This window comes from Acanthopagrus latus, chromosome 12, assembly GCF_904848185.1.
Source record: "Acanthopagrus latus isolate v.2019 chromosome 12, fAcaLat1.1, whole genome shotgun sequence".
NCBI lineage: Eukaryota > Metazoa > Chordata > Actinopteri > Spariformes > Sparidae > Acanthopagrus > Acanthopagrus latus.
This window is the reverse complement of record NC_051050.1, coordinates 11,919,350-11,941,216: the sequence shown is the minus strand read 5'-3', so window position 1 is coordinate 11,941,216 and position 21,867 is coordinate 11,919,350. Positions and strand designations below refer to the sequence as shown.

The 21,867-nt window shown below is 41.9% G+C and overlaps 1 protein-coding gene across 4 annotated transcripts in view; it reads left to right on the top strand.

Annotated features, from left to right (window-relative positions):
• Positions 1–9,199: 9,199 nt before the first annotated feature.
• The window catches only part of LOC119030548 (NMDA receptor synaptonuclear signaling and neuronal migration factor), a 44,844-nt gene continuing 32,176 nt past the window's right edge, over positions 9,200–21,867 (top strand). For all 4 annotated transcript variants that reach the window (XM_037118255.1, XM_037118253.1, XM_037118254.1 and 1 more), the window contains exon 1: positions 9,200–9,629. In XM_037118255.1, coding sequence (XP_036974150.1) covers positions 9,599–9,629 — 31 coding nt within the window. In that variant the 5' untranslated portion in view covers positions 9,200–9,598. The remainder of the gene's footprint in view (positions 9,630–21,867) is intronic.

Here is a 21,867-nt window from a genome sequence, read left to right as displayed (position 1 = left end):
CAGCCTGCCTGCCTGCCCGTGGAAGCGCTCATGGTTCGTTTATCTGCAACAGTGAGAGCGTGTGCCATTGTAATTGTATTCACACAGGCTTCTTAGAGCGAGATTGATGTGGCGGCTACTCCATGTACGCAAACGGGAATAAATATGTCTCGGCTGACCTTGTTTGTTTAGTTTACTTGCTACTAGCTCTGTCGGCTCTAAACAAAAGGGGAGAGAAGAAGCAGAGAACAGAAACTGCTGTACCTGCAAAACACATAGGGGTCGGATTTTTCTAGAAATGTGCGGCTGCTTGTCGTTTGGAGGAGCAATACATCAGAGTTAGGTCAAGAATAGCCATCACTGCATTTTAGTACAAGGTCTTTGCAAGGATGATTCCTGACAAGCACGCTGTTTGGTTTTTGGCAAGCTGCAGAGTGGAAATACAACCGCTGTCGACAGGAATGAAGGAATCTTTTAGAGAAGGGATCAACGTGCATTAATGGGATGTGATGTCATTTTGTGATACATATTCCAGTAGTCAATCTGGACCAATCTCAGACTAACTGCTTGACCTGACACACACACACACATGCAACCCACTTTCTCTCTCCCCACCCACGGGCTTACACTATCCATCATCTGCCCATGAACGCCCCCCCCTCCACCGGCACACTTCATTGCTGTGCCTCGCTTTCTGTCACTTTAGTGTTGCCATCCATCTCCTCCCTCCCCTCCCCGCGCTGTCAGGTAAGCAGGGTCCTCACTTGCGCAAAGACGTGCAGGAGCTTTTTGATTCTCCCCATTTGAAGCAGATGTCGACCTTTTCTTCAGTCCGTTTTGATATTCATTCGCACAAAAAGCAATGCCGGCAGAGAAGCATGATTTCCCCTCAGCCTGTCGTCTTTTTTAACCCTCATTTGCCCTCCAAGCTGTGTTCCTCTTTACTTTCTTTTCCCGTCGCTGTCTCTCTTCTCCCTCTCATATCCAGACAGTCTGCCTGCCTCCGGAGAATATGGTTTACTGCAAAAGTCCTTGATGTTATTATGGCGTAAGATTCAAAGTTTGTGGTACACAGCACCAGAGAGGCAGATTGATGCACAAATCAACAGCTTATTTGCTTAAGGGGGTGAGAAAAGCTTGATGTATGAAAGAGTCTCACCACAGCTAAAGCAACAGTATAAACTGAGTGGTGTCAGTGGTGATGATGAGGCATTAGCAGGGCCATCATTTACATTCACTTCCTCACTTCAGTGGCTGACTTGTTATTCTTTAAGAGTAAAGAGCCACTGTCAGCTCTGTGAGGCTGTGCTGAGGCACAGCTGTGAGCTAAATGCTAACGACAGCACGCCAACATGCCTGCAGTGAACACACTAACATGCTGGTGTTTAGTGGGTGTCAAGTTTATGATGTTTGCTATCTTAGATTAGCACGTTAACATGCTAAAATTTGCTAATTAGCTCCGAACACAACATACAGCTGGCGCTCACGGGAATGTTATAAGTTTTGTTGGCATTTGGACATCATGCAATTGGAAAAAACAAAACATTTTGGCTTGACAGCGGCACCAAATGAAGAAGTCTTTTTTAAAGTCATCACGATACATCATCAGAGGATTACCAAAATCTGCTTCTTTGAAAATCTTCACTAAATTTCAGAGTTGTAATATTTCATCCATCCAATAGATGCTGAGATAGATCAGACTGAACTGAAGTGGTGGACAAGAAGTGCATGCTAATGATGGAAATAAACCAAACAGACAGGCTTGCCTCCACCGCTGGATAGGAAAAGATATCTTCAGTCTATCCATTGCTAGAAGAATAGAGAAACTATATGATGGAAGAGGGTTTTCTTTTTTATTAGTAATGTCTTGAAGTCAGAAAGTGGAAGAATTTTAGTAAAAAAGCAGAAATAATGTAAGTATAAATCAACTGAAGTGAGTAAAATTTTGAGAAAGCATACTGATACATGATTGGCACCATAAAGTTGAAACTAAGCCATGGTGTTTTAACCCGACACGCCAGATGGTTTGTTACACAGAGCCATCTGGGGAGTCATCCTTGGAAGATCTTTGGAAAAACACAAACAAAAAGGAACTTTGAAGGTGATTTGGCAAACTGTCTGTCTTACTTAAACCAATTAGATCAATGGCAGCAGAGCCAGTTGGTAACTAAAACTCGAAGCAACTCCGGAGGAGCGCAAAAAAAAAAAAATGTTTTCCATCAAGAGAAGCAATCAAGAACAAGCCTTTCTTTGCTCCTCTTTCAATAGACTACACTCTCCACTGATTCTATAGCAGCATCGATGCTAACCTCTTGAACAGCCGCTGTTATTGTTTTCAAACGAACATTCGCTTCTCTCGCTCCTAGCCTCCGATAGATGCTCGTAACTAAGGTGGTGGCTCGGCCTGGCAAGATGGATTCCAAAATCACATAATCATTGGGGTGCATGAAGCCAGCTGCCTCGCAAGGCAACTGGTGTTTGTAATAAATGTCATAAAAGATTTATTATTTATTATAGGAAGAAGATCTATATCTCCATATTGTGCCTTGTTGACAATGTTTAAAAATAAAGGTTGTGAACTGCTTCACTGTGGCGTTTCGTAACCCTCCTCGACTGTGTGATGGTCATGAGACTTAATTAAGTGGTCGAACATAGCAAATGAGATTATAATGCACCATCAAAGTTCATTAGCAATCGGAAGTATCATTCTTTAATGTGTGTTAGACCCCCTAAATCATCCTCCTTAAATTAAACAGTATATTTAAAGAAACAAAGAGTTCATTCGCTTGGGTAGGAATCAAAGTTTAATATTGTCTCACTTAAAGTCTTTCTAGGCTTTACAAGTCTGAACCCATTCTTAAGCTTAACTACCTCTCAGTATACACACACACACACCTACACACACCCACACACACACACACATTCACACAATCATCATCCCCATCCTCCATCTCCAACCTTAAATTTCCACAATTCTCCAGAAATGGGCCACATTTCACGGTTTCGTTTCATGTTGGCCTTCACCTATATAGATTAAATATCCGGAGTGTGCGAGAGGTAAAGTCACAATTCATTATCAAAACGTCTACCTCCTTCTTTGGCCACGTCACACAACCTCTTGCCTCAATGACATTATCCACTGGTTTACAAGCTACCTCACTGTCAGAGGGGCTGACTGAGTTTCAGATAAAAGGCCTGATAGCATGTGACAGCTCAGCAAGTTTAAACTGGAGCCAGATTTTATCCCTCCATGATCCACCAAAACAACAAGAGTCTACAGCCAAGTTAGACTCAGCTTTTTTGCTAATAATTGCACCATACCTGTATTAAAACAGTGCAGGGGGGCTGTGTTTGTGGTGCTGTGAAGAGCCATGGATTGAAAGGGCCTATCATGAATTTTAAGGTTAATCAGATGCCAAAACACTGCACTGAACAGTGCACTCATTCGGAGGATTTAACAACTCTGGTTGTTTCAAGCATTTTGTCTTTTGTTGTGACAATCATGAGGTAAAGAGTACAAATATACCATTTACATAGCAAAGTAATCTATTCTAAGGCATGTATATGAGTCGCCAATGCAGCAGCTTCTTACATAAATTGATATACTAGTAGATGTTTTTAATAACGGTAAGTTAAAGCAGCTACAATGAACTTTAATTTCTTGATTCTGGTGGTCTCTGTGGAATGAGCACCATCACCTCCAACCAATCTTTTTTAAACCTATTTTTTGATTATTCTTGTTAAACACAACTGTATGCAGGTTCGTAACTGTAATACAACTATGATGTCTTAATATGCTTAGGTTAGATCACATGAACAGATTTGTTTGCTAGGCAGTAGTTGTTTTGTAGAGAAAGGTAACGTTATGATAAGACGCTATAATGTTAAGATTTTGTGGAGGAAATAGACCTGGGGGCAGGCATTAAAGGAGAATTCCGGCACTTTTAAACCTGGGCCATGTACTGTATACTGTCATGTTTGGGTGTGTGAAGGATTCATACTTACCAGAAGTTTTAGAATCAGTCCAGTAGATCACCTCAGCTGCTGAGGTTAGGGCTACTCTACAAAAAGTGCTTGTTTTTGCCACTCACAGGAAGAGAGTGCTATTCTAACAATATCTGACAATAATTAAATAATTCCTACAGATTCAGACCTTGGATTAAAAACGATGCTTCCTCAATCTGGCTTGAAATTGAGAGGTCCCTATCCAATTGTCCTCTAAAAAATCAACTTTTTATTGATAAAGTGAAATGTATAAAAAGCGTTGCAGCAATCCTGTTACAATTAATCCTATTAGAGCATGAAGGATCACATGGCATATGGAAGGCAGATCAGGGCTTACATCGGTTTTCACCCTGATTACTGATAACCCTGATTTTCTCCCAAGGACCTTGGACACAGTTGTAAAATGTTGGACAGCTAAGGGAATTTCTTCCTTGGGTGGCATTTGTGATGGTCCTACCCTCATGACTTTCAATCAAGTTATGGAAAAATATGATATATCAAGAAATTGTCTTTTTCTGTATTTTCAGGTCAGAGATTTTATTATAAAAGACACATCGCTGCTTGCTGATGTTAATGTCCCACAGATTTCTCAGGGGGAACATTTTATGCCGGTCTAAGGGATCGCTCAAATCTTGGTGCTCGGATGCTGGGGGTGATCTGGGAGAGGGAGCCGGGTGTTGTTATAACTGAGGAAATGTGGGATGACATCTGGGATAATGCAAGGAAACAACAGTTTGTAATCGGACGAGAGCAATGCAACTTAAGATATTGCATAGAGCACATGTTGCCCCAACCCGTCTCTCCAAATACAGAAAAGATGTCTCTCTGCTTTGTCTTAAATGTAAGACAGGAATTGGTGATCTTACTGTTTCTGGTCCTGTGTTGAGATACAAAAGTGTTGGCGTGATGTCTTATTTGAAATACGAAAGGTTCTGAGGAAGGAGCTCCTACTTGACCCGGTTGCCCTCTTTCTGGGTCTGGCCTTGTAACTGATATGTATCAGAAAAAACTGTATAATGTTATGACATTTTGTGCCAGAAAAAACATTCTTCAGCACTGGATGTCAGATAAAGCCCCCTCAGTTGTGGGATGGCACAGGACAATAATGGAATACATAACTCTGGACTTTTTGACCCGTCTCCTGCTCTACAAAACGACTGCCTTTGAAAGAATACGGAAACTATTTCTTGATTACAATAATATAAATTTTTCTGCTATAATGATCATTTGTGTGTGTGTGTGTGTGTGTGTGTGTGTGTGTGTGTGTGTATATATATATATATATATATATATATATATATATATATATATATATATATATATATATATATATATATTTATTTATTTATTTATTTTTTTAAAAAGCGTTACAAGAAAAACAAGTCTCGTTCTGTCTCGCTCTTAAATCTCGTGAGAAGTGACTTGATCCAGGAAGATGGTGGTGGAAAGTAGAAGAGAGAAATTTATCTGAACACATACAAACTGTACCAATTTTTTTCTGCTTTTGTTTTTTTTTTTACCAAGAGGAACTGCTTGCAAGAATTCATTACACAAGTCACGGCTGAATATTTTGATTTTGACACTCTACATGAGTCACAAACTCTAACTGCTCACCACATGAGACTTCTCCCGGAACAAGACCTGAGTTTCTGGGAACTCTTATTAGAAGAGTCTGCCTCCGCAGGAACAGGCTCCAATTTGCTGCCAGAGAATTAAAATAACAAACCTCAGCTGGGCAGCGGCAAAAAGAAGCACTTTTAGCGGACACAACTTTAGCAGTCAGGGTTGTCCAAAAGGATCACACTGCAGCCTTGGCAGCTGCCAGCTTTTATCTGCTGGAACAATTCCAAAAACTTTGGCAAAAATGAGCAATTCACACAGCCAAACATCTAAATATAGGGCCCTGGTTTAAAAAACACGGCAGTTCCACTTTAAGAACATAAAAAGTATCCATTCATTTGCTAATTAGGTCATATAGAGGCATCGGCATTAGACTGAATCTGTGTCATAACCAGTTAAAAGTCCTTTGTATTCAATTTGAATTACACTTTAATATAAAATGTCAGCTTGGTTTTACTGTTCCACAGTGAATAATGAACTTCCATTTCCTCAACTAAATGTGTTCGTAGGAAAAATCAGATTGAGAGTGTAAACTCGGCCCCCTCAGATTGACTCTCGGGCCACTTGGCTGGCTGTAACCTTAGCAGACTCAAAATATCGATCTGCTTTGCAATCAATCAAACAGTGAGTGCTTGCCAGGGTCAGAGGAGACACTAATATCTTGGGCAGATGTGGATTTATGGCTGCACGTGCCGTTCTTGTCCTCCCATTCTCACTGCTTTTCATCTTTTCATTGCTTTTCTTTTTTTCCCCCCGCTCCTTTCCTCCCCTTTTAGAACAGCGATGTCCCACTGTGTTGCAGCAGTAGACACATAGCAGCACTCCTTTCACACAGAAGGAAAACCATGAATTGCTTCTTTCATTCCTCCCCGTGGCTCTTTTTCTTGCCGTCATTCTTCTGCTCTCTGACCCCTCTATGCCCTCTCTTTTTTATTTTTAGGATCCCTGCCATCCCCCATTCATGCCTCCCGGTTCTGTCATCTTCCTTCCTTTTTTTTTTTTTTTTTGTGACTCGTGTGGGGAGCTCCACCTTCCCCGCCCTCCTTCCTCCGTTCGTTCATTCATCCCTCCGTCTCCCGTACTCATCTACAGTCCATCCACACGCCCTGCCTCGGTCTCGTCAGAGCTGCCTGGAATTATTTACTGCTTAATGGTCTACAGCAGCTCACACCAGCCCAGCAGTGCTTTGCTTTATTTATTGATTTTCATTTCTTTTGTTTTAGTGTGTGCGTGTGTGTGTGTGTAAGCGAGAGAGCAGGTGAAGCACATACTAAAAGACATAAAGCTCAAGGACATCCTGCACGTTGGAGCAGGTGAAATGACCTGTGGATCGAGAGATTGATAGTTTTGATGGCTGAAGGCTAACCGGCCGTTACTGGGCAATTCGTCTGCTGCCCGAGCTTCTATCTGTTTATATGATGTGTGCATGTGACCATATCCGCATGTGACCAAAAACTCTCTATCATTATTGATTGGCCATCCATTGGCTCTGGGCAGCGTGAGATAACAAACTCTCCACACCGCCGGGACTTCTGCCAACACCGATTTATTTAAATAAAAGGGAAGGAAAACAAGCTATAGATCATAGCATGATTAAACTGCTGGAATATGGTCTTTGTTTCTACTATTCATTAAAATACATTGTGTTTAATACAGTCTGATTCAAATACACAGTGTTTTTTTCTGGCTTGTGGTGTTAATGCTGAGGATGCAATAAGTCTTCAGCTCCCAATTTACAAATGAACAATTCATTTCACATTCCGGTCTCTCATATCTTACATATCCGTGGTCCTGAATTAGCGCTGCTTGCACTAGCGGTAGCATGCGCTAATGTTTAATGGTGGATGTATCGCTATGGCTTGCTGACATACTTTCGTTCAACCATACCAGTCTGTCCCAGAATCAGACCCAGAAGGAGAGGCTCCTGAAGAAGTACAGAGTCTGCAGCAGGATGTTTCAGAATGGTTAGTGTGTCTGTTAGTTTGTTCATACATATTGTTACAGTTAATGCCATGTAGCTAATAGCTAACGGCTAGCGAAAGCTGCGTTTGTCTCCAACACAGTCTCCAAACTCTTTCCAGACTTTTTACTGTGAATACCAAGATTGATGTTGATTTTTACAGCCAACAACAGAGCAATTTGCGTGTCTAACTCTGAGCGACGACATTGCAAAACACTGCAATTTCACCACTGGACACACCGAACTTTCACCTCAGGGATGAACGCCCCCCTCTCAGATATCTCCTATCACCGAGCAGAGGAGGCCGGCCTACGAAAATGAAAAGTCAGAAAATATCAATATATTCCCCGATTTATCTTGTGACTTCATGTCCCGACCACTAGGTTTCAAATGACTGACTGATTAGATACTCTCACAGAGATGAAACACCACAGTGACAAAATGCATCGTGGATATGGTTCTAGAATAAAATTAATTATTTGTAGTTGCTATGATTAAGTATTTCTGTAGGCCATTTTGATATCAACACAGAGTGTGTGACTTGATGGAGGGTCTCAAAGCAAAAGAAGTAGTTTGATGATGGCGTTAAGTGGTGTGACATCACCAGAGTTCATGTCTTTATTGTTAAACAGCCACTGTTACCAATAAAAATCCGTTCGACTGCGGCACAACTGTCCACAGCTGAGAGAATGTTTTAAAGCTTTTTCATGCTGCTTTTAGTCACGTCCTCTTTCTCTTCCATTCTCCTCCTTCCTTCTTGCTCTGACACATCATCTGAGGAGTCCCCATAAGTTATAAGTGACAGGCGACCAAAGAAAATGCACCATTACCAGAGTGAAATGACAGACTTTATCTGGGTTTGAACAATGTAAGCACACGACACAATGAAACATGGATGAAACATCTAGTCTATTTTAGACATCTTAATGTGGAAACGTTACATACCATATCTTTAAGTGAGTGACTGTTCTTTTCTCACTACTCCATAAATCATATGCACAACCGCTGTCTGGTGCATCAAGCCACTGTGTCTCTTGCAACCACAACTGCATAAAGACAACACAAAATGTGAGCACTGAAGGGAGGAACCCCTCACAGGGGCGCTAATTCTGCTGCACAGCTGCCCTTTATGATCCGTCATTCTCCCAGCGTTCCTTTGAATACTGATAACACCGATGGTCCTGCCATTCAAAGACCATTCAACAGCCGGAATAAACATTCCGGTCGGGAGCGCACTGTTATCACGCTGCTGTTTGGAGTGATGCTCACAGACGGAGCACTGCTGCAGCGCCTCAACCTCCCTGCTCCCCTCCGTCCTTGGCTGTAGACGAGAGCCTCACTCCAATTCCACATGTGTGTGTGTGTGTGTTTGTGCAGCTTTTCAACCAAAATGACTGATTGCATAAAGCCCAAAGGAACAGACAATAATCCAACAAATGGATGAGATGAGAGGCAGAGGCAGAGGGTTCCTGCATGGATGGCACCAGTGTCCCTTCACACAGCACCTCCCCCTTTGTGATGATGATGATGATGATGATGATGATATCACCACCCCTACCCAGCCTCCCATTGCATTTTCAGATCAATGAGAGAGAGAGAGAGAGAGAGAGAGAGAGAGAGAGAGAGAGAGGTCTGTGTATTTCCAGCCACATGCTGACAGCTGTGCAGCTCCCTCACGTACGTGCTCAAATCCAGAGACAGTGCGTGAGAGAGAGAGAGAGAGAGAGAGAGAGAGAGAGAGAGAGAGAGAGAGAGAGAGAGAGAGAGAGAGAGAGCCTGACGTCCCTGTTTCTTTTTTTTCTTCTGGGTATCTTTTCCTCTGCAGACGCCTGCGCGACATATCTGCTCCCGGATTTCTCTTCAACTTTTTTTTTTGTTGCTGTTGTTGCGTTGTTGTTTTTTTTTCTTTTTGTATAGTTTTCATTGTCGCATTCCTCCGCCCGACCTCTCTTTGGAATGAACTGTTTTCCCGCCTGCGTCGTTTCCATGTCAGCATGGGAACTGCCGTGTCCAAAAGGAAGAATTTAAGAAACGATGCGATATCTTCTGTGGCAGCAAAAGTTAGGTGAGTGATACCCGGATTCATTCTCTCCGCCCTTTGGAACACGTTGTGTCCAGTGCAGCAGACCCGGGGAGATCCGGCAGGTATTTGGAGCCTCCAGGTGTGACCCGAGCGGAGTTACCGTGCGTGGCGGCAGTGTGTTTGGGTGAACCGGCGCTGCGCTGTCCCGGGTACAGCTCAACCTCTCTGTCTAATGCGCAGAGAGGCTCTTTGCGCTTTTCGCACGTCTGCTGACTGTCCCGTTTAGCCCGGGGCGAGAAGCTCAGCGGACGTGTGCCTACATTCAACTTAAGCCACTCCTGAGGGATACATTACAACCTACCGAGAACGGGAATGTTGCCCTGCATTTCCCACACGATGTGTTTTTATCTCGATTCTGGCGCGTCGCAGTTTTGTCTAAACGTTGTGAATGGAGCATCATTGTGTAATGAAAGTCATGCAGGGGCAAGGCGAGGGCTGCTGTAACTTACATTCGTTCGCTCTCAGTTTGGCAAACACCTAAAATAGAACCATCACCTGCTGCATTAACAGCTCGCCATCTGATTTTACGGTTATTCAAACAAGGGGGAAAAAATGTCTGGCCGCATCGACCCGAGCGCACGGCGCGGCGCGGCACGGCATGCCTTAATTCACACCCCGGCGAGAAAACGACCCAGCTGTCAATGAGTCCATCACAGCGATCGATCCGGTCGTTAGTAGTGATCAACTAATCGCGGTCAGTTATCACAGAGGGCAGCGGCGCTGGTAAGCCTTCATTCATTTCTGCAGCCTGTTGGAGGAGGTGTGGGACTCAGACTGTTTGGCACGAGTCCAGCCCGTTAAAAGCTGTTAACGACCCGCTCTTAAGAGTATGTGAGGTGCATGAGCATGAATTATAGCTGTTCGAGCAGCACGCATGCAGGCAGAGGAGTGATCTCCGTCCTGCCTGTCTGAGGCTGAGCTGCGGCTCCTCAGAAAAGCACGTGTGTTCAGCTGTGTTCATGTGTCTGCGCATGAAGCGGCTGCGAGCTCCACTGAGACCTGAATACTAAATGCAGCTCTGCTTCGGTGGGGACCTCTTCGCAGGGCCCCCCGTGTGTGATTCCAACTCAGTCAATGAATGACCTTGACGGCATCCACAGATGTGGGCTGATGTGCTATTACGTCATTCTCTCGGTGCCTTCCTTACATTACAAAGCCTTGAGGAGAGCCTTCTTGTGCATGCATGTCTACGTGCCACCTTGAACAGGAAGATGGGGATGTGATGCTCATTCCTAATAACTACAAGGCAGGTAGATTACTGTAAGAATGTGTGCGTTTGCGTGCATTTTTTTTTTTTTTTTTAGTCCATCTCAAGGCCGACAGTCGTTTTTTGCGTCTTCTTCATGTTCTCAATGGAGCTCTTGAAATACTATTACGCCTCTGACACAACCACTAACAATTGAGGATGATCTCCTCCTACACACACACTCCAATGCATGCACATATTAAGTTATTTACAATCTTATTCATCTCTCAGGAAGCACAGAGTTTAATTGTTGCATTCGCAGAGCGAAAGAGCTGAATCACATCCAATACTGATCCGCCTTTGACCTGCACGCGACCCCGTGAATGAAGAAGAGACAGTCAAAGTGCTTTCCCCTCGACTCTCAACCAAACACACACTAATCTAATATCTACATGCAAACACTCGGGCAAGTGCGCGCACACACACACACACACTCACGGCTCTCTGCAGTTAATCTTCATATGCTCGCTTCTCTTCTCCATTCCATCTGAAGTGCAGGCAGCTCGAACACTGAAGATCTGCAGGGACGATTCAGGCTGTGGTGACTCTTCCCCAAAACAGCCATTTATGTAAAAATAATTTCATATCTGAAGCACGACTGATTCGAACAGATCATTATTAGCTGATCTTGTGTCGTGTCCTGCAAGGATACACTCTGGCAACAGCTGAATGCAGTGTGTTTTTCAGTGAAACATCTGGAAGCATTTGGAATCATCTGCTTAGCAATCCTTGCCGCTCGCTACTGTTTTTTGTCGCTACAAGGCCCAGACAGCTCATTTCTTCTTATTTGGACACTAGGGATCCAGGAGCTCCTGCAGCGAGACATGACAGTGTCACCTCGGCTTTTCCATCACATTATCACAATCCGCAATGTCTTTTAACTGTTCCAACAAACACACATACAGGCACACAGTCTTCTAGAAGATGAAGACCACACACTCATTTCCCTCCTCACTGGGTCCTTTCCAAAACTATTAGCTTGACATTCTTAACCATAGCTGTCTGTAATCTTACTATCAGCAGGACTTTAAACCGAATCATAATCATAACCTCAACTCTAAACTCAAATCCTAATCATAAAGTTGCACATTAAAGAAACTGCAGGTGTAAATCTCAAACATTAGTCTGACTGAAGCATATGAAACATTTATTGAATCAGCCGACCTGTTTGTGGAGGTCATGGTAGTCTGACTTTGTTACACTTCAGTAATTTGAAAGAGCAGTGAATCTGACAACCAGCCACCGCACTGCACACTGTGAAGACGGTGTGGAGGCCAAGGTCTCTATCCATCCATCCATCCATCCATCCATCCATGGTGCCATTTCTATCAAACATCCCAAACACTGATTGCAACAACTGCAGCTGACATCCACTGACTTTTCGCTTTGGTTTACATGAATTAGCAACCGCTAACGCCTTCAATGCAATGTATTATACAACAATATTTCACCCTCAACCTGTTTTATGATGCTGGGGCTCTGTATTGCTCTGTAAGCGGATTTCAGTCTGTACAACCATATCCAGACTTGACACAATGATTTCACCGTTTTGTAGTCTAGATGTTTGTCGAACTGGGTATAAAAAGTTTTGACATAGGAGATCAAAGTTTGCATCCTCTTTGTTAGCAGGTGATGACAATGTTTTTCCATACTTAACCGTTAAGGGCATCTTTCTCTACAACTTCAAAAGAAGAGGTTCTACTTTACCGAAATTTAACCACTCCATAAATCTTTTTTCCTGTTGCCAGTGGCATTAACACTTAGCTCAGGGGATCACCAAAGTCATAAGGATTTGTCCTCTGGGGATATCTGTACCAAGTTTCATGCCAATAGCTGTCAAGACATGCCTAGAAAAAAAACCACAAATGTCCACCATCTGGAGACGGTTGAGGTTAAGCAGAGGATCACCAAAGTCTGACTTATTAATCCTCTGGTGACCATGAATGCCTGTACTAAAATTTATAGGAATGCATCCGATCTTTGTTGAGATATTTCAGCCTGGACAAACGTGTTAGACAGACAGCCTTTGCAGTCCCGACAGCCAGGCTGCTAGCATGAAGTAAAACTACCCCTGGTACGTCTTTGCCCTGCCAAATGAGTTTGTCCAATCAGAAGAACGTTCAGAAATCATTTGTTAAACTCTGATGCATGGCTCGTTTCGTCATCGAGGTATGAGGACACCAAACAAGTGTGAGTGACCACACTGAAAGGAATACATGCAAATGATACATAAGAGACATTTGCTCCTTGTACCCGGTCGTTCGTCAGTGCCGGTCTCATCTTATGCATGTTTATGGATTGCTAATTATGAAACAGGTCACACTCTCCCCTCCAGCAGCTCGTGAGAAGTAGCGAGACACTGAGAAAGAGCAGGGGGGGAAAAAAGGGGAGAGGAGAGATTACCTCCAATTCAAGCACCAGAATTCTGCGACATTGAGTGAAAAAGCAACTGCTTTGATCTTCTATCAGCCAAGAGAGAGGAGGGCTGGGCTGTGGTTCGGCTGAAGGGCATCGGACAACCCTCGCAGAGCTGTGGGTGTGTGAAGACGACATGGGAGATGAAAGGATTTGTTATTTTGCAGAGAGGGATGCAAATGTAATGTTAGTTATGTGTCTCAGTTTGCTCGGGACAGTCGACAGGTTCGTCTGTCTTTGTTGTGGGCTTGCAGTGACTATTCATCGGGTCGAGGGCTGTTACGTAATTGTTTTTTGAAAGAACAGTTATTCAGATCCACTCGAGCTCAGCAGACGGAGAGCGTTTTTTGAGATACTGGTCATTCTATGCCAAAATCTTGCTCTTTCATATTTACATTTGTTTTTCTTTTTTTTAGTATGACCAGTTTACATTTGAGTAAAGCGTCTTTCTATCACATCTAGCTTCATCCTCATCTTATTTTTTTTTTTTTATCTCCCACTTTATCCAATCAGATGGTATAATTCCCTGCAATAAATATGCTGAATGAGGCAGATTTGATTGATTACAGTGTGAGGAATGATTAGGGCTCCGGCAGTGTAAAGTGATTGTTTATCTGACTGCAAACGTGAATATTTGTCAGGGTTTTTTTTTTTTTTTGGTTTATTCTTTCAAAAACCAATCCCTAACTCTACTCCCTAACCTATCACCACACGAGAAGGAGGGTGCTCCTGGATGAGAGGCTCATGGTCATGACAGTGCAAGGTTGTAAACATTAAAAGTGCCCTTTGTCTGAACTTTAACTTTAGCTAGCTTAGTTAGTTTAGTAAGCTAGCCACTCATCCATGATCCTTCTGTATGGTGATTCTGTCGGCAGGTGTAGCTTGATATACAGAATAAATAGCTCCAACGTGACACTTCTCACAACAACATCTGTGGACTATCTTGAGTAATCAGGTCATGATTTCTGGATTTCTGATTTCTGTTGAATTTGCTTTTTATGTAGTTTTTGGTGCTTTGAGCACCTCAAGCAAAGTACCATTTCGTTCCTTCAGAATTGAGTGAAAGCAGGGCATCTCTACCTCCAGAACTTGGCAATTCACACAAATAATTCATCCAAAATAATCTGGATGGATTAATAGCATTACAAATTAAAGTTATGTAAGCATTAAAATGTATGTAGTTTTGATTTTGGGTTGAACTGTCCCTTTAGTTTGCAGATGAAAACCATGTGATATGGCTGCAGAAGAATTTAGTAGCTTGACCTTGTGTGGAGATTGTTTTGTCAGTTTACAAAGGCAAGAATGGACTGTCAAGCAAAGTTTTCTTTGCACAATAGCTACATTTTTTTTTTTTTTTTACATTTTTTTTTAAATGAGAATACTTTTTTGATATAATTTATTTCTTCGCCATCTTGTAATCTTCAATTTTAATTTTTACAATGAGCATTTTTCCACATAAGTAATTTTGACAGTTGAGGTATAAATGGCTGAATTCCATTTAGCTGCTTGAGTTTCAGGGTCCTGGTATTGTGACTTACTGGGACATTTGAATAGGGCGGAGCCACTGTTGATATTATTGGTAGCACTTGCGATTTTCCCATGTTAAGTCAAAAAGTAAACACAGCAAGACACCTATTATGGATCTTTAAAAATGTAGATTAATTATAAATAATATATGTGAAGTCTACAACAGAGAAACAGGAGAGTGCTGTGTGTTACTGTGTCTGAATAAGTTGCATCACTCAGCGCTGTGTGTGGTTGTGATAGCTGCTGTGACTCATTGACATTTTAATCAGCGTCCCGATCAGGTGCTTCGGTCCCACATGTCCCATGATGCACCACAGTTTCAAGACTGCAATTAACATTCCCAAGTCCCTTCGGCTCTCAGCACATGCAACAAGCCTCTCAACAGGTTCTCATCACCCGAGTGGTGCATTCGTGTTTGTGTGTGTGAGTGTGTGTGTGTGTGTTTGTAGCAGGCCCAATTCAATTAGAGCATCTGAGAGGTGGATTCGATTAAGGCGCATTAAGAGTGAGGAATCTCTTTGCTTGGCAGCCCATTGTTTACAGTGGAGAGACGCCCAGGGAGACATCAGCTCTGATGATATTCAGACCAATGGGAACGCTGCTAGGGGAGCGATGACCTGTTTTCAGCCATGAGCCGCTTGTCCTCTCAAGATATATGGTCACAGTGTTAAACAGCATCAGAATCCACAGGGAAAAGGCATGAGATGATTAGATACCGGTCAATAGTGGAATGAAAACATGTACATTACTTTATAACGTGCCTTTTTATGTGAAAATACCTGTATGACTTCTTTTTAATCTCAGAATAACCTTCAGGGTCCATTCAAGATAATTTGTTGGACAAAATTACTGCTTAAACTTAATAACAACCAAATTGTTTAATTAATGTTTATTGATTTTTTTCTTCATTTCTTGTATAGATTGCTTAATCTGCCATTTTGAAGTTATAATAATGTGTTTTACTATACTTTCCTTTTTCAAGATACAAGGGTAGAACAGTGTTTTGTTAAACAGAAGTGGACAAAATAAGTGGAAAAAAATAACATTAAATTAACGTGGTCATGGGGAAATTGAAGAAAATAACAAGAATCAGACTTAACAGTGTAAAAAGCAGAAACATTACTCCCTATATGTGCTTTAAAAGGGATAAGACATTTCTTTGTTCCAAATTATCTAAATTTCTTGTTATCTTACATAAAGCATTGCTACATTTTACACCTAATTGCACTGACCTTTACCTACAATACACACATTGCTTTAACATATCTCCACTTGGCAGAGAGACCCTGATTTTATAGAAACTGATTATTTTCTTGCAAGAAAAATATCCAAATGTGGGTGGGCTTTTTACACCTGTCAGAACAAACCCAACCAGGGAAAAAAAAAAGCGCTGAAAACGTAGGCGTATAAGCATCGTGAAAAACAGGACAGTGGAAGAAAAAAGTCAAACAAAAAGGGGATAAAGTAGCATTGAAATATGAAAATAGTATTGTTTTAAAATCTGGAAAGATTAGTGAGCACGAACTTGAAGACACTCAAAAAAAAGGGCAGGTCATGTTAACAGATTTGTAATGTTTCCCATCTGTCAAGTGTCTAGTTATGCATTGTTCTGTTGGAGTCTATTAAAAGAGTTGCAGTGCTGAGGTGTCTCACGTTGTTGAGGTGCGTGTCTGCAAAGTGGTTAGTGGATCTTGTGGCAGAATGTGTTCAACAAGGAGTGGAGTGTGTGTAATTGTTTCTGACTCATTCAGCTTGTGAAAAGTACACTGGAGTATCTGCTGAACTGTAGACCCAGACAAAGGCGAAATATATTATATCATATTCACTCAGAACAGAGCAGACAACCAGGCAAAAGGCGAGGAGATTCAAGTTTCACGTTGTACCCGCAGTAGTTTACATAACAGACTTACAGCTATCTTTGGAGTTCTGTCCAAAATATTGGACCAAAAAACATCCTTGTTGCTTGATATTGTAGTTGGAGACTTTTCTCTCAATCATTTTTTTTTTTTTTTTAAATTGCACTGCCTCAAGACTCCATGGTAATAACTACTGTTGTCCATCAGGTGATTTATTGAGCATAAAAGTCTGTGTCTGGGTCGGAGGGTCAACAAAATGTCACGTGACAGCTACATCAGACTTTAAATGTCCAAATTGTAAGATACTAGCTGATTGAGTCTCAATACAGATGAGTTGGGAATGAGACTCAACGATCAACTATTTTGGCCGCCCACCACTGAGTCTGGTTCTGCTTGAGGTTTCTGCCAGTTAAGAGGCAGTTTTTTTTCCCTGCCACTGTTGCCAAGTGCTTGCACAAAATAACTGTGTCTCTGTAAATTAATTAATTAAAGAGTATGGTCTAAGTTTTCTTGAACTGGTGCTATAAAAAAAAAAGATATAAAGATTGATTGGTTGATCTTACAAATTAGACCTATAAGACAGGAGACCACTGACCATCAACATTGATTTCTTTATACCACAACCATGATTGCTGACTGATTTTAACCATGACAAAACTCTTCAAACTTTGACAAAGTGGTTACGTTAACCCAAACCAAGATGTTTACTTTCATCCAAACCATGATCTTTGCTTTAAATATAGCCTTGCCATGTCATAAAACAGATTCCTTTCTCCATACAAATGTGGACAAATAAGGGTGTCAGATTAGAAAATGCTTCTACATGTCATTTTGAGGGTGCTCACAAACAAAGTGTTTTCTCATTTAAAGTGGAAACAGACAACCCAAACACAGTTCCTTTGCATTTCCTAGTGGTATTATTGTTGGCACCATTGTCGCAAAGACAATTAGATCATTTCTGTTTTCCTCAGAGTAGCAACTACCAACAACACAGAAGATATGTGAAATTATTCACTCATTTAGTCTCTAATAGAGTCATGAAAGCAGACAGAAATGGTGCCAGGCTGCCAGCCTGACTCCATCACCAGTCAGTCATGATTGTCCAGGGAGATTTCATACGGGTGGCAGAAAAAATTGAAGAGTCAATGTGTGGTTTGTGGGGGAACTCATCTAAACTCTGATGGTGCCAGATAAATTTGAAGACTTGGTTATTTTAGAGCAGGAACTGTTTCCAAAATTCCAATTGTTGTTTTGATAAGGACACTGCAACATTCAAGTTGGCAGCTGAAATGTATTGCAATCTTCAGTGATGTTGTCCAGTCACAAAATCAATCCTGCATCAAAGACAAACAACTAAGCAAACATGGACATCTATCTTATAGATCATGTAAATATGGTCATTTCTTGCATTCAAAACTAGCCCTTTGTACGCACTTTAGGGATTATGACCATTATATAGAGTAAACACAAAAAATTGGGGCGTTTTTGTAAAGAATTCCATCACTCTCGTTTACCATAACTCCTGAATGTGTCACCATATAACAGTGTCACATTACAGCAATGACACATCATCAGATCTCAAGTTAATGTTCACGCAGCTTTCTTACACAAAAAAAACAAATCCTAATCCAAAATCCATTTAGTGCCCATTCTGGAGCAACGATTATAGCACTCGATAATTCTGAATTTAAAGCTTTTAAGGTCCATTTAGTAAGAAAGTTGATTTTTGAGTCTTATTCCAAACTTCCAAACAAAAAAAATCTACTTCCTTGCAAAGTGGATTTTTAAGTAGTCGAAACACCTACAAATCCATGGCAACAGACCAAACTCCATCTGCTTATTATGTGATATGATCTTTCTCTTTGAAACAGCGGTTTCCCAAGGTTCTTGAAGTTTGAATTTAAGCTCTTGAGCCAGAGGAAGCGAGTGCTGAGAAAAATTGAAATGTGGACATCTACAATTCCATCAGAGCTGGCAAACTCCATCTGCTGAGGAAGTTTATGTGATACGATATAAAGATCAAAATGGTCTTTGAAACTAAATGGAGCTTGTGATGAGAATGTCTCTTGTGTTATCCAAGGTCAAGAATGAAATGTGAACCTCATTAAGCTATTTTATGGTTTGCAGTGTTCATGAAATATTGCCTATACAGTATATTTGTCGAGGGAACACTTCTCAGAAACATAAACCTATGACGCTCTCACTCTCACACAGGCGGTCTCCACAAGCTCTCCATCGCTGTCAGGAAATCTAATCTGATCTGATCTGAACTTGAACCTGTGCCATCCCTGACGCTCCTGTTGGACAAGTGTTTCACAGCACACATATCCTACTTAGCGGGCCTGTGGAGGACCCTTAAGAGGTTAAATGACACAAAGGATTTCAGGACTGAGTTGATCTTCAAAGACGCACTTGCCTCAAGGAGGAAACAGTCTGTTGTCAGTTTTATCTCTTTCTCCCTCATTGTCCTGACTGTGCTCCCTCTCTGTCTGCCTCCGTTTCCTCAAGTTTACTCTGACTTTCATTTTTAATATGCCCCATTTTTCTCTGTACACTCTGCTTCCTCTCTTCTCTGATCCCGTCTCTCCTCCCCAGAAACTCCCCTCCCCAACTTGTTCCTTTCCCCAAACCCCTGTCACATGTCTGAGAGCATGCAGGACGAATTTCATTTCTGCCTGTCGAGCTCTTCCTCTTCTTCTCTGCCTCCTCGTCCTCCGACATTTTTCACCTTTGAGAGTTTCTCCCGCCACCTCAAGCACCTGTGTCCCCCTCACAAATAACAGTAATAAGAAGGAACATACAGAGAGGGTTTGTTTAAAGAATGGATTGAGATGCGTTCTTCTCTCTGTCTGTTTCCTTTCATGTATAATGGATGATGCGAGTCTCTTGCACCTTTGTTTGCCGATTTTAATCAGAGTGCCTCAGCTGGTTGAATAATAAAACAGGAAGGTTAAAATGAAAACGTCTCAGAGCTTCACAGGGACACCTGCTGATTAAAGCATAGACTACATTTGTCACAACTGTCCTTAATGGAACTGGTTGCTCGTTACATCGCCACTTGTAGACACACACATATACAAACAAACAAATATTTCAGCTAGTTTTTTCTGTTCTTTTGTCTATTGTGTCCTTGAGTATATTAGAGGCTGACTCACTCACACACATGCACATAACCAAGTGCATATACACACACTGCATCACCTCCTAACATTTAGGCTTTGTACTGTGGCGTCAAATCTACTTTAAAGACATTTATTACAGTTTATTGTTCTTACTTGGAGGCAGCACATTATCAGAGCAACCACTAACTGCTTCTAGCTGCTGTCAGCCAGTTAGCTCAGTTAGCCGTGCAGCTAGAGGTCATATCATAGATACTGTATACTTTTTCAGGCCCCAACAGACCATAACTGTCATTTCATTCCATCGTTTGGAGCCTGAATTTGCACGAGAGCAATCGGGTGATGTGGCCAAAGTTTTTAGATCCTGCTGGACTAAATTGTGAGCAGGTTTCAGCTGTCAATCATGACGTTTCACAACTTCTTTTTTATAGCATCAAATACATGTACGGTCTGCTAACTTGGAGGGGGAGGGGTTACTGAGGAGCAAACAAAATGTTTTTTTGTGGTTCACTTCTGGGGAGCGTGGGCGGCTGTAGCTCAGCGGGTAGAGCAGGTCGATTAGTGATCGGAAGGTAGCTGGTTCAAATCTCGGCTGAGCTGCATGTCAAAGATACTGAACCCCACATTGCTCATCAGTGAGGGCCCTGCGATGAGCTGGCGACTTGTCCAGGGAGTACCCTGCCCTCGCCCTGAGACAAGGCTGGGATTGGCTCCAGCAGCAACACCCCGTGACCCCATGGAAAGGGATAAGCGGTTACAGACAATGACATGACTTCTGAAAGCTGTCACGTTCTTCATCTTTATATACAGACAGTGAGGCATGATTATGGAACCTGCTGCCTTTCTTGGATAGACCTGCCCTACTTAGCCTCAGATTGGTTACCTTTGTTGGTTTGGTTGGTTAGGTGTAGGTGTGAGACATGATATTGGTTACGGTTAAGGTAAAAAAAAATCATTTTTTGGCTTTAAAGAACATTTTTGAGTACCACTGGCATAGGACTAAAATACTACATGCAGTATCGTATACAATGCTGTTATACCGTGTACATTTTGCATTTTGTTTTGTCTTTTTGATGGGAGTCCATTTAAATCTCAACACTGGCATGGTTAAGCTCTCCAAAAGCCTCCACTGCAGCCTTCATATAGGTAGGGAAGGAGGTATTGTGCTCTTTAATTACTGATGTATGTATTCACTATGAATTAGCATAGGTAGAGGATCTCAGAGTTTCCCACAAAAAGCTACTTTCTAGTCAGGTAATATGGCAGATTTGAATGGGTTTGAAGCTATTTGAATAATAAAGTCATAGTGCCATTTAGAGGACCTCCTCTGGTCAAACATGTACACGTATAATTTCTTAGCCTCATCCTTCTGTTGCACTGGAAAGGACTAATGTTTCCAAGATGTGTATTTAATGTGAACGTAAGGTCACTTTGTCACGTTTCCTTAAAAAGATGTAAAGCAGCTTTGTTCACATGAGTTGTCTCTGGAGAAATCCTGCTTTGGAGAAGAGGAGGAGGAGAGAGACAGGAGAGGGGGAGGGGATGGGGAAGCAAGAATAGAGGGCTGTGTTTAAAATAAAAAATGAAAAAACTCAGTGTAAGGGAAAAGGGAAGATGGTGCATCAGAGAAAATGTTTGAGTCTGTTTTCACTGCACTCCGGCTCTTACTGGGAGCAAGCGTATGTGGGTGTGTGTTTGTGTGTGCGCCTGCTGTGTTGGACAGGCTTTAATAATTGACAGAGCTACACCCACAGATTCCCCTCTACACCGGGGATTCTTCTGCACAAAGTGTGAGCGTGTGTGGGTGTGTGTGTCAGCAGTCACCTCCGACATTAACTGCATTAGGAAAACAGGCAGTTTTGTAAACACATCAGGCTTTTTTCAAGGATCACATCTATATAAACGTAACAAATTTTGCATGATGCTTTTCACACGAGGTTTTGAAAAAGACAATAAGTATACTGACTCACAACTGATTCGTTAGCCTGCCTGTACTAATTGATCATTAGTGATTTATTATTTAAATCCTTCCTGTTAAAAGTCATTTTGCTAAAGCC